General features: G+C 56.3%; 1 protein-coding gene across 1 annotated transcript in view; it reads left to right on the top strand.

The window, feature by feature from the left end:
* The window catches only part of PCP4 (Purkinje cell protein 4), a 56619-nt gene extending 43584 nt beyond the window's left edge, over positions 1–13035 (top strand). Inside the window, exon 3 of the mRNA XM_056119608.1 lies at positions 12817–13035. Within this exon, the coding sequence (XP_055975583.1) occupies positions 12817–12944 (128 nt within the window). The 3' untranslated portion in view covers positions 12945–13035. The remainder of the gene's footprint in view (positions 1–12816) is intronic.
* Positions 13036–17034: the final 3999 nt, after the last annotated feature.

Raw genomic sequence — 17034 nt, forward strand, 5'->3', positions numbered from 1 at the left:
CCCAGCATTCTTCAACCTGCCCATGTCTGCTGACCGTCACAGACCTGTGACCCCCTTAGTCTCTCCCCACAGACCCTGCTGGGTCCTGTTAACCCGAGGGTCTCTGGGGCTAATCCCGCCTCACATTGCTTTAGCAGCAATATCCTTGGGGAGGGGGTCTCGAGGTGCTTTCATGGGGAATGGTGCCTACCCAGGCAGGCTGCTCTTGACCCATCTCCCTGGCCAAGGCTCTCTCATCAGCACGGAGACCTTCCCAGGACAGTCCTCTCCACTTGCCCCCCCTTCTCAGATTTGGGGGTGTTCAAGGCTAAAGCAGGCTTTGGGCAATTGTCACTTGCCCATCCCCCGACTCTGCCCCCTACGCCATTTCCCCCTGGTCCATGAAGAGTGATTTTTATAATGTGCTCTGCAATGGGCCAGCTCATCAGAGAGAGGCCAGCCAGTTGCTCCTGTCCATTAGGATGAGTTTTTCTGGCTGAAGAAGTGCTGAGTCCTTCCTGGGGGTCGCCCCCCACACCATCATTTCTTAGACGTTTCAGGAGAAAATGGAGACGTGTTTGTTTGCTGGCTTTATCTGGGGCTGGCCTGTGCCAGCCCACCGATGCCCCTACACTCCATATCCAGTGGGAAGTTTGGGGGTTCATTCTTTAGCCATTTCCTCCCCTGGGTGCATCCTCCAGAGCTGAGTCTAAGCCTCACTTTGCTGCCAGAGTTGGGGAACAAGGGGGACTTCTAGAACTTCTTGGTCCGGCCGTTCTGGGACTCGGTGCATAGGGCCGGGAGCAGGGGTGAGTCACGTCCCTCTGGGTCCTGGTACCCTCACTCGGTCGATGTTGGCTTGAGGCTCTCACCTCATGTGACCTGGTGAGATGCCGTGGCTCTTGGTTTAGGGCCCCCGGGGAGATGAGGCTCTGTTCTGACTGTGTTTTCTGGGGGGAATGGGGCTGCTGTTTGCTGGTGGAGGGAGGAAGGAGCGAGTATGAATAGGATCTGACTGAACCAGGGCGTCCCAGGCGAGGAAACAGATTAACAAGCCGAGCACTGTTGCCATGACTCAGGTGAGCACGGGGACGCAGATACTTCCTTGGGCCAGCGCAGGAGCCAGCGTCTGTGGCCCAGGATGTCTCCATGGAAGCTGCCCGCTGGTTTTCGGGAGCCAAGAAAGGGCAGGTGTGGACGCCCGGGGTGCAAGCACTATGGATCGCACCTGTGCCCGGGCTGCTGTGAGCACGCCTTCACCCCTGCAGTTAAACAACAATTGCAATCCTGCAGCCCAAAGGGATGTTCGCGTCTCCTTGGAAACTCGGCCACATTGCCTGGCGCTGTGTGGCACGAGCACCTGGCACCTGGCAGGAGATGGGAATCCATCATACAGAGGCCCCTCAGCCCGCCCCAGCCCCTGGCAGCTGGAGGGGGGAGGCCACTACGGCAGCGGCCTGTAAACACCTCCCTCGCGTTGGCTCTCAGCCTGCAGCCTGGCCTCGGACACCTGCGGAGGCAGCAGTGTGGGAGGTGGGCTGAAGGAGGGCCAGGAGAAACCGGACGGGCACGCGGCGGGAAGGAGCGGTGTCCGGGCAGACAGTGCAGCTGAGGCCCAGGACCCCTACTGTCCCCACAGCACCGTAAACGCCGGCTCTGGGTGGCCGAGGAGGTCTCTCGTTTTGCAGGGGGAAGAGGGAGCTCTGTTCTCACTCAGGGGGGTACAAGCTGGTTCTGGGTGGACAGAGCTGATGGCCGCCCCTTCTGCCCAACTGCCTTGCTCCTGGGGGGCCCTGGGGATGCCCTCACCCAACAGGGATGCTTGACAAGAAGTGTTTATTTATTTATTTACTTACTTATTTTTGGGTTTTATTTTGGGTCACACCCAGTGATGCTCAGGGGTTCCTCCTGGCTCTGCACTCAGGAATCACTCCAGGCAGTGCTCAGGGGACTGACTATATGGGATGCCGGGGTTTGAACCCGGATCAGCCACATGCAAGGCAGACGCCCTCCCTGCTGTGCTATCGCTCCGGCCCCCAGAGCAGAAATGTTTAATCTGGAGAGAAATCCTTCTCTGCCCTCCTGGCAGATTGTGACCTGGGGCCCAGAGTCTGACCCTGCTGAAGTACAGTTTTTCTCTGAAACGGCGCCAGAGGGGATGCTTTGGGGGTCCCACTGCCCACCACTGGACGATTCTGCTTTGGGGAAGTTTGGACATACAAATACTTTGCGTCTGGTCTAGGGGAACATCAGCAATGTGTGAGTGTGTCTGTGTGGGGCTTGTTTGTGGGTCAGTGTCAGCTGAAGGGGACCCTGGTCGGAGGGAGCAGCCTCGTGACCCCACCCCCAATCCTCCCAGAGAGGATTCTGAGGATTCTGAGCATGGCCACTGCTGCTCAGGCTGTGCGTGCCCCCACCCCCCCACTGCTCCTTGGCATCAGTGCTTAGTGGGTGAGGGCAGCTTCAAACAAGGCCCCGACTCTGCTCTTTGACCTGCCATCGAGCACAGGAAACACACAACTAAATTCCTGGGTGATTTTGACATTTTATTTTCTCTCCTCTTTAGTGGGGTTGGGGCTGGACCACCACCTAGAGGGCTCAGGGCTTCCTCCTGGCTTTGAGCTCAGAGATCTCTCCTGGCACTTTTGAGAGATCCCTGCGGTGCCAAGGCCGGAACCAGGGTCAGCTGCTTACCAGGCCAGGGCCTTACCCCTGGTGCCAACTCTCTGTCTCTCTCACTCTTGCTTGTCTTGGGGCCATGTCCAGCAGTGATGGGGACTTACTCCTAGTTCTGGGCTCAGGAATCCTTCCTGGCAGGGCTTGGGACCACAGGGTGTGCTGGGAATCAAACCCAGGTCCCTGGGGACAAGACCAGCCCCCTGCACACTGTAGTATCTCTCTGTGTCTCTTTTAAAAACTAGCAGGTGAACCCATCTTGCAGGCAAAGAGCATAATAAGATCCAGAGGTTAGAAGCACTCAGCTCTAAAATGCTATTTTTTTTTTTTTTTTTTGCTTTTTGGGTCACACCCGCTGATGCACAGGGGTTACTCCTGGCTCTGCACTCAGTAATTACTCCTGGCCGTGCTCGGGGGGCGGGGAACCATATGGTGGGAATTGAACCCTGGTCGGCCATGTGCAAGGCAAACACCCTACCCACTATGCTATCGCTCCATCCCCTATTTTTGGTTTTTAAAAGGGGAAAAGGTCAAAGTATGAGAGAAGGAGAAGGGGCAGGCACCAGGCAGCCTGAAGGGATGGTGGGCAGCGTTATGGAAAATGCTAGAAAGATTTCTGTAAGATAGCCAGGCAGGTGCTCAAAGCAGAAGACAGCATGCATGGCGAGGAGCAGAAACCGAGGTGGCGATGTGCACGGTGACGCAGATGGGAACCTCTGTCAGCCGCCAGAGCCAGTTCCAATGCATGACGCATGGTCACAGCATCTGTGTCAGTGCAGACAAGCTTTGGCTACAAGAGGTGGAGAGGCTCGGAGAACCATTCCCTGAAGCGCTGGGGAGGCTCATTTCTCCCCGGAGGTAGTGAGTGGGGGCCTTTGGCGGCCTTCACAGAGCTTGGGGCACCTGTCCGGCTGTGCTATCGTCCTCAGCGGACAACTTTCCATTCCCGACCCGAGCTGGCAGCTGGAGCGCCAGCCATGGCTTGTGAGTTACAGCCAGCAGGAACCCAAAAAAGCCCTGAGGAGAGAGTCGATCGAAAGGGTGCGTGCCAGCCTTGCTTCTGGGTTGTTGTGACCGGAGTCTAGCTGTGTGGCCACCCCACAAAAGCCGGACGACCAGAAACTTCTCTGGGCCAGCCTGTACTCAGCCCTTCGTGGGGTTTTCTAAGAAAGAGGAGTGTGGTTGGAGGCCAGGAGGAACCCCACCCCAGCCTGCCCCGTGATTGTTAGGGAGTTTCTTGAGCATTCAGGAGCCTGCTGGGCCTGTGTGGGGCAGGGTGGGTGCCCGTGGGGGTACTGGCTGAAAGTACCAGGTGACTCTTTTTCCTGACCCCCGGCAGCTTGAGATTCATTTCCTCTGCTAGGGTGTAAGGGAGGAGGCTGAGCCGGCCGTTCCTTGTGCGTGTGCTTTGCTGTCAGACGCCAGGGCTGACTCCTGGCAAGTCTTTCCATGCTTCTGTGTGCTTGGAAGGGGAAGGAGATGTTTGGCTCGTTCTCTAGCATCCTGGGAAGCTTCTCATTCGCATCGGTCCGAGTCCCGTGACTTGACTCAAAGTGACCCCTGACGCCCCTCTGTGTGCAGCCATGACCTGACCTCCACTTCTTCTCGGGACACACCTCATCCAGAGCTGGGCTTGGACCCCTTCCTAATGCTGTTTCACTAAATCATGGTGTGTATGTGTGCCTATGTGTGCATGTATGTGTGTGCGTGTGTGTCTGCGTGTATGTGTGTGTGCGCATGTGCGCGTGTGTGGTTGTATGTGTGTGAGTGTGTGATTTTCCTGAAATGGTGAATTGAAAGCCCCTTGACCTGCTCCCCCAAATCATGGAGTCTTCCTTTTCCTGAGAAGTTCCTTCCCGCTCCCCTGGCCGGTTGAAAACACTAGGGGTTCAGGGAGAAGAACCCACTCTGGCCAGGTTCCACAGCAAGGAGACTATTAGAAGGTAAAAGTTTTTTGGGGTGCCCAGAAACCCTGGCTGGACTGTGCACCAATAGGAATGACGAGCTTGAAATCCCTGTGTGCCACGTGGCCCCAGGCAGTGACCCCAAGACCCCCCCCCTCAACCCCCGGAGCCACCTTAGTGCTTGCAAAGGGTGTCTGCTGGGCCTGGCCCTGGGAGAGTTGGTCTTGTCCAGTTTCTCTGCCTCTGGGGGCAGTGGGAAGGAGAGGGTAGGGAATCTGCCAGCTGCACCCCACTGTCTCAGAGAAGGCCTTGGATCTGGGCCTGCCCTCACCGGTCATGCCCATTGCACAGCAGGGAAGGCCTGAGCTCAGGCACGCGGCTCAGGCAGCCTCCAGCCCTCGAACTTGACCTAATCTCCCCTCGTGTGAAGCCGGCACTTGGCAGAACACCTTGCCTGCTGGTGTTGGCAGTAAGGGCTCCTCTAAGTGCCCCTTTCAGCCACTTTGGAGTTGAATGCAAGCAGCAGAAGGGCTTCCTGGCTGTCCCAGGCAGTGCGCAGGGGATCCTGTGATGTCGGGGACTGAACCAGGGCCGGTTGCTCCAGGGCAGGTGTGGGCCCTGTCTCTGCCCGTCTTTGTTTTCTTGGCTTTTGTGGTCTTGGATTGCCCCGGTGCCCAGACCTGGTCCTTGCTCTCCAGTGTGCACGTTGCAGCCAGAGCCCCCCATGATTCAGTGACCCAGTCTTGCAGGGGGAGCCCAGCTCTGGGATGATTCATGTCCTGAGAAGAGTTGGGCATCAGGGGGTCCATGGAACCAGGCCTCTGAGGAACAGCCCTCCCAAGCCCCCCAATGGCCTCTACCATCTAGGACATCCGCCGTCCAGAAGGGACTGAGTCCGTATTTATTGCTCATCCCCCTGGCAGGGGATGCCTGGTGCCCGATCTCCTGGGCATCCCTGGGCAGCCCAGACCCCGGCCTGGCTTTCCAAGAGAAAGTACCTTGTTATCTCTGCAGCTTCTGTTCCTCCTGCACCATCTGGATTGGGGTCTGTCTGGAAGCTTTCTGGGTGCTCACTCTCGCCCGCCCTGCCCAGAGGTTGGTGATGAGTTCGGTGGGCCCCACGGGTGGCTCATGTGAAGCAGGGAGGAGAAAGACGGTCACTTTCTCCTGATCTGCCTCTGCTACCTGGGACCCAGGGTTGCTGGGTTCTTGTCTCGGCTCACAGAAAGGAATTTTAGGAGTAGACGGGCAGTGAAGTAAATGGATTTTATTTGGAGGGTTTTTGAAGGTGTGTGTGTGTGTGTGTGTGTGTGTGTGTGTGTGTGTGTGTGTGTGTGTGTGAGAGAGAGAGAGAGAGAGAGAGAGAGAGAGAGAGAGAGAGAGAGAGAGAGAAAGAGAGAGAGAGAGAGAGAAAGAGAGAGAGAGAGAGAACGCGGGCTTCAAGGACGGAGAGAGCCCTACACACCGCCCAGCATTAGACAGAAGAGCATGAAAGTCCCCATCTCAAGAGGCGAGATGCTCAGGTACCATATGTGCTCGGCCACGTGGGCGCAAGCAGCGCATGGGCCCGGGCAGCATATGTGCATCCTTCCTTTGTTCAAGGTGGCTTTTATAGGCTCTTCTTGGGTTGTCTTAATCTGGAACGTACTGGAGTCTTCTCAGGACTGAATCACTAAAGTTAATGGGATTAAGGGAGAGGTCTGAGGGTTTGAGGAACTTCATGGGGAGGGGTCCAGTCTCCTCAGTGTCTGCTACTGAAGGTCTTATCAGGTCTCTGTTTTCCGTATCCACAGGATGAATCAGCCTTAGAATTTTCCTCCCAGAAGTTTTGTTGACCTAAGCTTCATTGCCAAGGCCTTTTCCTGTCAACCTGCCTACACCATTGGCACTCAATTCTGTAGTCATCGGAGAATCCCTGGGTAGTGCTGGAGGATGGTGGGTGGGAGGAGGCCACTCCCTGCTCTTGTCAGCCTGGCCTGTGGGCCTGTGGGGGGAAGCCTTGGCCCGTCCCCTGGGCACCCAGGTCTGCACTGGCTCGATGCTGCAAAAACCACATAGCTGGGAGCTGGACAATCGTTCTGCATCCAAGTCTTTATTACTGTGTTTATTACTGGGTGGGACCCAGAAACACAGTTATTTGCATCAGAGGACTGCAGAGGCTCGGGGCGAGCCGTCCAGCTCAGTGGTCAAATTCAACTGCCCCCTGCACTGCAGAGTCGCCACAGACACTGAAGATGACGTGACACCCAGTGGCTTCTGCAAGTTTATTTTGGGGTGGGCTGGAGCAATAGTACAGCAGGGAGGATGGTTGCCTTGTGTATAGGCAACCTGCGTTTGATCCACGGCATCCCGTATGGCCCCCCGAGCACTGCCAGGAGCAACCCCCTGGGCACCCCTGGGGGTGGCCCTAAAACAGCAAAACCGTTTTTATACAAAGGATCACTTTTTTTTTTCCCTTGGGAAAAAAACTCAACATACCCAAGAAAGAAGGAACAGGTTCGGGGGGGGGGGGGCGGGGGAAACGTTAAGAGGTCTGGGGGTTGTGTTTTGACAGGAGGGGAAGCGACAAAGAGGTAGAGCCCCTGGACCCCCTCACCCTTCTTGTTCTGGCCATGTCTGCCTTGCTCGTTAATCTCTGTCGCTTAGCTAAGACCTGGAAAATTGCAATTCTCCGCACCAGCAGCCCCCACTCAATAACCACGGGGGTGGTGGTGGGGGGCACTCTGGGACTCTGGAATCTGCCCTCCTGCCTGGCACCCCAGGGCCTGTTTTAATCTAGGAATAACAGGCTGGAGGGGACCCTGCCCCTGGCTGGCTTTGCGTCCAGCTGTTAAAGAATGTGCTGTCTCTCCATTGGCCTTTCATAAACCGGGGCATGCCAGCGTCTGCGTGTGAGAGAGGCTTATGTATTTGTTGTGACTATTTCTTTTTCCCTCGGGAGAAATCGGCCTCTCCCCAACACTGGCTGCCTTGTTCTCAGAATCTATTTTGATCCAAGCTGAGGCTTTCGGGATAAACATGCTGATCCTCACTTGCCCCCTGCCTCGGGGCTCGGGGTTGGGACCTTCCGGAAAAGACCAGCTTTATGCTCTGCGGTGAGGATGTGGTCCTGGAAAGGTCGTCCAGGAAACCAAGACCTTTCATGTCATTGACTTGAGTTGATCACGGGCTTCCCAACGGGCAGATATTAATTCTTCCCAAGTTAATATTACTCGTTGGAGGGGGCAATCAGGAACGGGCCTTCTAAGAAGCGTGGCATTAAAACAGCCCCTGGCGAGGCCTGTGGAGTTAAAGACTGTTATTTCCTTATGGCGTGCTGAAATGTAAGGTCCTTTTATAGTCGCTCTGTGCAGAGACTGCTAATCAGAGCACGCTCCTACTCGGGACAATTAGATCCCAATTTACTGCTCCTGTGAAAATTTCTGATCTGCAGGAGGAGGCCCTCGGAGATCGTTTGTTTCTATCATAAACTTTAAAATATGGAGAGTTAGGAATATGCCAGTGAGAGCCTGTGTGTCAGTGCCGGCGTGCGGGGCTAGACCAGAGTTCTTCACATTGCCCTTGACTCGGAAGAAGACCCCTTGCCGGGAGCCCTGGGTCCAGCACGGGGGCTTCCTGTGGCGTCTGGAGGGTGGTGAGATTCCCACTTCCTTTCCTGACGCTGTTCAGGATCCATGAATAGCTCCGTCGTGGCCCGGATGATTCCAAGTCTGTTAGATTCTGCGGGTTTATGCTAATTGCCTCGTCTGCCACTTGGGCTGAGAATGCATGGGTGGAAGATAATTTTTCCCAGTCTGTTTAGCGTCGACCAAGAGCCTGCCTCAGCCTGCAGGTGGGCTGCAGGTCTCAGGCCTCCCCGCCCACACTTCTGGGGCCTCCTCTGCTTCCGGTCTGGTGTATCTGACCTTGCTTGCCTCCACACTCACTGGCCTCAGGTTTTCTGCATCCCCCAGGGAGAGCAGAGAGCAGGTATGCGGCCACCCCTGTTCCTAGACACCGCAGGCCAGAATACTCCCTTCTCCACGCCCCCCCCCCCAATTCTGCCTTCAAAAGCCTGCTGGACTCGTGTGTGGGTCTAGGTGGGGTGGGGGGCTCTGTTTGATGCAGCTGATGCAAATGCTCTGGGTTCTCCAATCCACAAGTTGATTCTGCAGACTAGCTGGCCGGACTCAGCTTCACTGGACCCAGGAGAGACTCTGTGTGCTCTGAGTCGTCTGGCTGCGCAGACAGAGGCTGTCATTATGGCCTGTTGGGGAACTTCAAAATAGAGCAGTGTTGTTGGATGGAAAGGAGATTAGGGGCAAGGCTTGATCCCCCTGGAGGGCCTGGACTGGGGGTCAGGAGGACTCTGCATCGTCATACCTTGGAGACACTGAGCGTTTCTCCAGAGACTTGCCAGGGGATGCAGTTCTGCAGCAGAACCCGTGCCTTGCATGGGCGAGGCCCTGGGTTCCCTCCCCTGCACCACCAGCCACTTAACAAAATCGGCCCTTTGCTCGCAAAGCGTTGCTCAGAGCCCACGGTGTGGTCCACTGAACGTGACCGGATAAAGAACTCTGGGCTGGGGCTGGAATGATAGCACAGCGGGTAGGGCGTTTGCCTTGCATGAAGCCAACCCGGGTTCGATTCCCAGCATCCCATATGGTCCCTCGAGCACCGCCAGGAGTAATTCCTGAGTGCAGAGCCCAGGAGTAACCCCTGAGCATCACTGGGTATGACCCAAAAAGCAAATAAATAAATAAATAAATAAATAACCAACTCTGGGCTGTTTGAGGCCGTGTTCAAAAGATGAAATGGTACCTTTTAGGGACAAAATGGATAGAAAATGATAATGCACAGAGGAACAGCAACAGTGAGAAGTAGAGCTTGGCTTCATGCCGGCTTCACTCCTGAGTATAATCGATCTGTTAATGAACATATCGATGCTGGCGCGTCCCACCCATGGCTCACGTGCGAATGTGGTTGAATTAACACAAATCGCAGCACTGGTGGTGTGCTAAGGGACACAGGTGTGCAGGAGGCAGCAAATGTCCTCCTGGATTTATTGACTGGGCAGTGGGAGTGATGGGGGTGGGGAGACTGAGGCGAGGGGCCCTGGGGGAGTGGGTGACAGGAAGCTCTGTCGACTGGGCGGGGAAACACTTAGACACACCCCAGGGTGAGGCTGCAGCAGGCTGCAAACAAGACCAGGTCAATTGGACGGAAATCGGGGGGTGTGTGGGGAGGGGGCAGGAGCCAAGTGAGGGGGCGAAGGGGACGGCTGCGTGGAGACGCGGGGGGCCAGGCTGGGTGGGCGCTGCTGGGCCCAGACGGTGCCTTCGCCCCAGTCTGTCTGCTGAGGCCCCACGGCCGAGCCCCTTAGAACCGAGACTGGCTCTTCATTCTCTATGTCTTCTTGTTTGCTTGGGGGCTACACCCATCAGTGCTCAGGGCTGACTCCTGGCTCAGTGCTCAGGGATCACTCCTGTCAATGTTTGGGGGGAACTTTCTGGGATTTCAGGGATCAAACCAGGGTTAGCCGTGTGGAAACCAAGTGCTTTATTGGCTGTGTTATCTCTCCAGCTCCTTTATTTATTTTTTTTGGGGGGGGGCACACCTGATGGTGCTCAGGGGTCAGGGAGTGCCAGAATTGAACCCGGGGCCTCACATGTTCTCTGGCTGGGTCCCAGAGCCATTGAGAGGTGAGAGTTGCCAGGCGCCATCAGGTGGGCTCTGCTCCAGCCCACCTGGGGCCCTCCACAGAGAGGAGGGGGAGGAGGCATAGGATGAAGGGAGGGACCAAGGGAGAGAGAGCCCAGCAGGCCTGGAGCCGGCTGGCAGCCCTGTGGGTGTGACTCAGGCGTCCTGCTGTGGGGGGCTCCCTGAGTGTCCACCCAGAAAAGTGACCCCTTGCTCCGGCACAGACTCAGGGTTCCTCAGTCAGACCCCGTCACGCATGGCTCTGCAGCCGTTTTCACACAGGGGATGCCAAAGCCCTTGCTCCCGCCTTCTCTATGACTGATGATGCATTTCCCATTCTCGTCTGCCTGCCGGAACCATCTGGAAGGCTGCAGGGAACATCTCAGCCTCGCTCCAAGAAGGGCTCGTCTGGCCCTGACAGGGAGATTGGAGGCCGGGCTGGGCCCTCCCTGCCTCAGTTTCCCCGGGAGCGGGCAGCCTGGAGGCCTGATCTGTGAGAAAGCCCTTCCTGCAGCTCCTGCCTGCCCCCGGCCACTCTGCCCATCACGGGGAAGGTATTCAAGTTCCTCCCTCGGTGCTGCAGCTTGGGGGGCAGTGGGGGTGGGACTTCCTGTCACGCGCCCACAGAGCCCTTATTTGACATCATCTCTGTGGCCCTGTCCTGGGGCCTCAGTCCCCAGCTGAGCTGGGCGGAGTCCGAGGCCTTCTGGGGGAGGCCTTGGCCTGCCCAGGTGCCCTGTAGCATCAAGGGGCCCAGCCCAGTAGCAGACCCTTCCGGTTCCGTCAGGAGCCCAGTAGGGCGCTTGATGGCTCGGACCCCTGGTGTGTCCACATGAGCCCCTCGGAGAGAAGCCTTCCCCCCCACCCCCAGAGTCTACTCTGGTACAGGGGGTCAAGCCGGTCCGTTTGCCATGGAGGGTGCTTCTGGGATCAGGGGCATGCGGGAGCCCTGGGCTGCCCTCGGTGGGCGGCTGCAGGGGGTTCCCGGGCTGCTCCTTGGGCTCTGCTCCTCGGCCTGCTGGATTCCCCCTTTTTGGTCCCAGGCCCCCTTGGCAACATTAAAGAAATGTTTGCAAAGGTTTGACTGAGTCTCAGCAAACCCCGGCCCCTCGCTGCAGAAGTTCTCCTGCTGTGGAAGGAGAAGGAACCGTTCCCCAGGGGAGCTGTGGGTGACACTGCTTCAAACAGATACACCTGGACGTTTCCGGGCATGGGGCCCCGGCACCTCTGCCTTCCTCTCGTCGGGAAAATGCCAGTTCCCCCCGTGCGTGGGGGGCAGGGCCCGTGGCCGGCCAGCCCTCCTGGCTGGCATCCATGTCTCTGCCGAAGGAGTCTTGTACACCCCAGGAGCGAGGCGGGAGACAGGAAAGAGCTGAGCCAGCAGGAGGGACCCTCCCTGCTTCCCCGTGGGGACCCCCGTTTCCTCCTGCACTGGGACCCCTGCTGCAGGTGCCAGCCCTGGAGTCAGTGAGCCTCTCGTCCGGTGTGGTCAGTGGTGGTGGTCCCTGGCACTGACTCCAGGGCCCGGAAGATACCTGCTGTCTCTGAGCCCCACCCCTGGAGCCGTTGGGAGAGGCAGAGCCTGTCCCGGTCACTCACCTGCTGTGGCCTGGCTCGCCCTAGCAGAGCCCACACTGTATTGGCATCACGAGGGTGCCCGGGGCTTTGAGGGGGCTCCTGGAATGAGCTCCCTTCTGTGGCCAGAGGCTTCAGTTCCATGGTGGGAGCTCAGTGATGGGCCTGAAGCCGGCGCTCCTAGTGGGGGAAGCACGCGGGGATCCCCGACCTCACCTGTACGCTCTTTGTGGTGGCTTAGACCTGGGTTTCCTCAGTCCACGGGGAGACTCTGAGGGGGACATGGGGAGACACTGAGGGACTCTGAGGGGGACACGGGGAGACTCTGAGGGGGACACGGGGAGACTCTGTGGGGCCCCACAGGAGACTCTGAGGGGGACCATGTGGAGACTCTGAGGAGGACCACAGGGAGACTCTGAGGTGGACACAGAGAGACTCTGAGGGGGACCATGTGGAGACTCTGAGGAGGACCACAGGGAGACTCTGAGGTGGACACAGAGAGACTCTGAGGGGGACACGGGGAGACTCTGAGACGGACACGGGGAGACTCTGAGAGGGATCGCAGGGAGATTCTGTGGAGGATCACAGGGAGACTCTGAGGGGGACCACAAGAGACCCTGAGGGGGACCACGGGGAGACTCTGAGGGGGCACGGGGAGACTCTGAGGGACCCTGAGGGGGGCACAGGAAGACTCTGAGGGGGACACAGGGAGACTTTGTGGGGGATCATGGGGAGACTCTGAGGAGGACCACGGAGAGACTCTGAGGGGTCCACGGGGAGACTCTGACAGGGCCACAGGGAGGCAGAGGGGGATACAGGGAGACTCTGAGGGGGTCAGCGGCCATATCCCTGTAGGCCCCTGTGCTGGGATTCTCGTTGCTCTGCCTGGGATGCCGGGAGGAGGCTGTGCATATGGCCGGCCATGGCTTTGTGTCCTGACTGCCTCCTCCTCTGCCACGCTGGGAGGAGGCCGGGTCTGACGTCTGTGTTTCTCTCGCTGCAGATGGGCAGAAGAAAGTGCAGGAAGAGTTCGACATTGACATGGATGCTCCAGAGACAGAACGGGCGGCCGTGGCCATTCAGTCCCAGTTCAGAAAATTCCAGAAGAAAAAGGCTGGCTCCCAGTCCTAGGGCGGACACCCTGCTTTGCCACCCGCCGCAAGACGCCGAACTCCGCCATCATCTGTCAAGCAACTAAGACACCCCTGAGAGAACACCTGCCCACGACACGCACACACACCCTCTACCCCGCCCCCCCATGCATGCACCCCTGCAGTAGAGCCCCCTAGAGGACGGTGTAGGCACTGCACCCGTGAGTGTCTGCAACTCTGTTATCTCCAGATCGTTCCTCCTGCTACCAGCCATGGTCCTTGATGTTGTAATAAAAAGGAGTTGAGATGCCTGATTCTGGCTCCGCCTCCCTTCCTTCCTCCATGGTGGGCTAGAGGACAGCCGGGAGACTCGAATATTGCACAGAGAACCAGTGGGGGTCCTTTCCTGACCTGGCTTGGAGAGGGTTTCCTCTGACAGGGTCCACTGGCTGCTAGCATGGGCAGCCCCTCTCTTTGGAACTCTCCCTGCAGAGCCAAGACCCCAGGGGTGGGGTTTCTTTCTTCTCCCCCTCCCCTTCAGTAATAACACCCATGTTGGCTGAGGGCTGTGATGATGGAGGGGCCCCTTATTCCTCTTCTATACCTCCTTGACCCCCATCCCAGCATGGGGGCACAACTCCCTTGCTCTGAGTCACGGGAGCGGGGGACAGAGGGAACTGTATGTTTTTGCTTCGCAGGTGAATTTAAGAGAGTGAATTCCAAGTGACAGCCACGACAGGGCCCCTTGGCAAGGGGACAGGCAGTCAGAGGCAGGAGAAGAACTATAGGTTTCAGAGATCGTTGTGGATCCCTGGGCTCCAGGCATTGAAGGGTCTTCTAGATCTTTCTAGATCCCCCGGTTTCCAGCTTTGAAGCATCTTCCAGATCCACAGGTGCTCACACTGTTGGTCCCAGAGGGGAGAGAGCCCAGCCCTGGGCCGCACAACTTCGTGAGTTGGAGCTTCACGAATTCATGCCCATTTATTGAGCTCCCAGGAAGTGTTTGTGCCAGGGTGCTGCTGAAGCCTTCGCTGGTCTGGGTGCTGGCACTTTATCATCGATGATAAAGTGGTGAGAGAGTAGAACAGAGGGGGGCAGCTCTCTGGGCCGGGCTGGTCTCTGTGCTCTGAACAGCTCTCAGAAGTGGGCGCTGCTGGACAAAGACTGCCAGGCAGTGGATCAGTAGACAAGTAACTAGGGCAGCCTGGGAGAAGGAGACTCGCATTTTATCAGACCAGGGCACAAAGCTGGGGGCTATGACTCTGCTTCCCACACTTGGCCAGACCTGGAAATGGGATGCCAAAGCTGGCAATTTGGGACTGGATTCATCTTCAGCTTCCAAGCTGACCACAGGAGTCCAAGTCAGCCAACTTTGAGATGCGACAGGTTCCTAACCATCAGGGTGGTGACGGAAGGTCTTATAACAGGATGAGCGGGACCGAGTGAGGAATATAGAATGAGACACTCTAGGAGAGTGAGAGGCATGAGAAACGGCAGAAGGGCAGCAAGGACTCACTATTGTCAGCTCAAGCCCACCCATGGGACTCTGCTTGCCAAGGCGACCATCTGTTGGGTACCAGGAGTAGGGCGGCACCACCCACAGGAGCTGGGCTCTCCAACCAGAAATTTCCCCTTGAGAATAAGAATGAATAGTGACGACCACAGAGCCAGGTCATGGGAAGGAAACCAGAGGCTGAACTTGAAGCCTCTCTCCTGGCCAGAAAAGGCTGCTGACACAGTTCTTCTTCTAAGAAGGAGTCCTTTTGCAGAGACATGTAAAAGGCGGTCACAGTCATGGTCTTCCCGTTGTTCATTGATTTGCTCGAGCGGGCCCAGTAACGTCTCCATCATGAGACTTGTTGTTACTGTGTTTGGCATATCGAATACGTCACGGGTAGCTTGCCAGGCTTTGCCGTGCGGGCGAGATACTCTCGGTAGCTTGTCGGGCTCTCTGAGAGGGGCGGACGAATCGAACCCGGCTGAGCTGGGCCAGCTGCACGCAAGGCAAATGCCCTACCGCTGTGCTATTGCTCCAGCCCCTCATAAAAGGCAACACACGAGAATTCAAGACCTAAGATTGAGGGGCCCCGTGAGTGACAAGGGGAGCCCAGGTTGAGTTCATCATTTGGTTTTAATGAGTAGAAACCCACTTTAGCATGAGCTAAAAACAGACAAAATATTCAGGTCTCACAGACACCCCAGAATAGAACCCCAAGACATCCAAGCAAGGAATAGAATACCATGGACAGGCAGAAACACATTAAACTTATAAATAAACAGCACTGTGGGGGAGGCGGTAAGCGTTCATAGGATCGCCTTCTCAGTGTGTGATGGCTTTCTGGAAAGTTTTAGTTTCTCCATGGAGGTCTTTCTCTTCTATTTCTGATGAGGCATTTCGTGGATTGCTCTTGTGTTTCTGAGTAGAATCTCTCCTGCTGCCCCCCAACCAAAATGTTCCTTAGCTGGTTTTGCTGTTTCTAGGAAAACTGCTGAGGCTCGTAAGCTTAACCCTTTACTCATCTCCCCAAATGACAGAATATATGCACTATTTTTTTAAATTCTCATTCCCAGAGATTCTGAACATTTCCAGCACACAGCCTTATCAACTACAAATGACTTTCTCTTCCATTCTTGTTTCTTTCCATTGATTTGAACCTCCTTCACTTTTCTGTTTTCTTCACAGTTTATCTTTGAATTTTGTAGGACATGCAAGGGAGTTTCTTTTTCACTGGCTATTTTCTTTGAATTAGCTGATCTTTTTTAAATGCTTATTCCATCTTTAATATAAAACTGTAAACGTTTATTTACACAAAGCAAGTGTGTGTAACAAAAGTCCTTTGAGTCTTGGCTCCTGGAAGGTGGGGTATCGTGTGTCCCCCTGGCCACCCGACACACCAGGTTCATAAATAAAGCCATGGGCAGCTCCGGGGGAGGGACCCCTCCCCCAACATCACACTGTATTGCTTTGACCTGGCGGCCCTGGACTAAGGCAGGGTGGTCCCGCTCACCTCCCCGGAGTGGGGGGAGGGGCAAGAGCTGGGGAGGTCACCAGCCTTCACCCCGTTATTTTTGGTAGAAAACTCGCTGAAATCACCCTTATGCTCCGGTGGATTGGGGAACCACTGTCTCCCCCCCGCCCCCCCCCCCCCCCACCGGGTGAAGTGTCCACTGGCCTGATTTGGATTAGCTGATTTTAAATACAGAGGGTAATCTTTTTTTTCCAGTCTTGAAGCCTTAGTTTTTAAACTTTTTTTTCTTTTGGTGGGGGCGTTGGTGCCTCCCAAGTGATGCTTGGAGGCCCCAGACTCCCTCCTGGCCATTCTCAGTCAACCAGACCCAATCAATGCAAGGATATGGGTCCACTTGGACCAAGGGATGCTTAAAATTACCTGGGCCACCTTTGCGGTGGTGCTTAGGAAGCTCCAGGGCTGTATGCAGTGGTATCCTAGGAACGTGAGAGATCAGGATCAAACACAAAGGGAGTCACAAGTCTTACATGTGCCTTAAGCCCTGTACTATCTCTCTGCTTCTTGGAAGTTTCTTACTGGGTCTCTGTGTGCACAGAGCATATGTTCTCTTAGATCCATCAGCTTCATTCCCTGAAACCCACCAACATCATTCCCTGAGACATACCAGCTTCCTGCCTGAGATCCATCAGCATCTTCCCCTAAGATCCACCAGCATCCTTCCTGAGATCTATCAGCATCATCCGCTGAGATCCATCAGCATCGTTACTTTAGATTCATTAGGGAATCATGGAGGGTAGGTGGGTGGGGGAGGCAGTCAGGATTGCAGTTTATTTAGGATTTGCCCTGAAGATGGGGATGACCTTGAATGAGTGCTGAGCAGATTTCCCAGGCAACGATGGGGTGCTTGGTTCAGAGGACACTGGACAGAGTGACTCCCAGGAGACCTGCCAGCACAGATGGCCAGTGGCCAGGGGCTGTTAGCCATGTGATCCTCACAGCTGCAGGAGCCGGAAGCTTGAGGTCCATGTGCCAAAGACTTGCCTAACTGGGGCCCACTCCCACCTCGGGCAGCAGACAGGTCCTTCCTGGGGGTCTTGGTGAGGGCTGGGAGCTCTGGGGTCTCTTCTTATGGGGTTCACTTGCGGGACCTCGGTGCAACCC

Source organism: Sorex fumeus, unplaced genomic scaffold, assembly GCF_029834395.1.
Source record: "Sorex fumeus unplaced genomic scaffold, SorFum_2.1 ptg000041l, whole genome shotgun sequence".
Classification (NCBI taxonomy): domain Eukaryota; kingdom Metazoa; phylum Chordata; class Mammalia; order Eulipotyphla; family Soricidae; genus Sorex; species Sorex fumeus.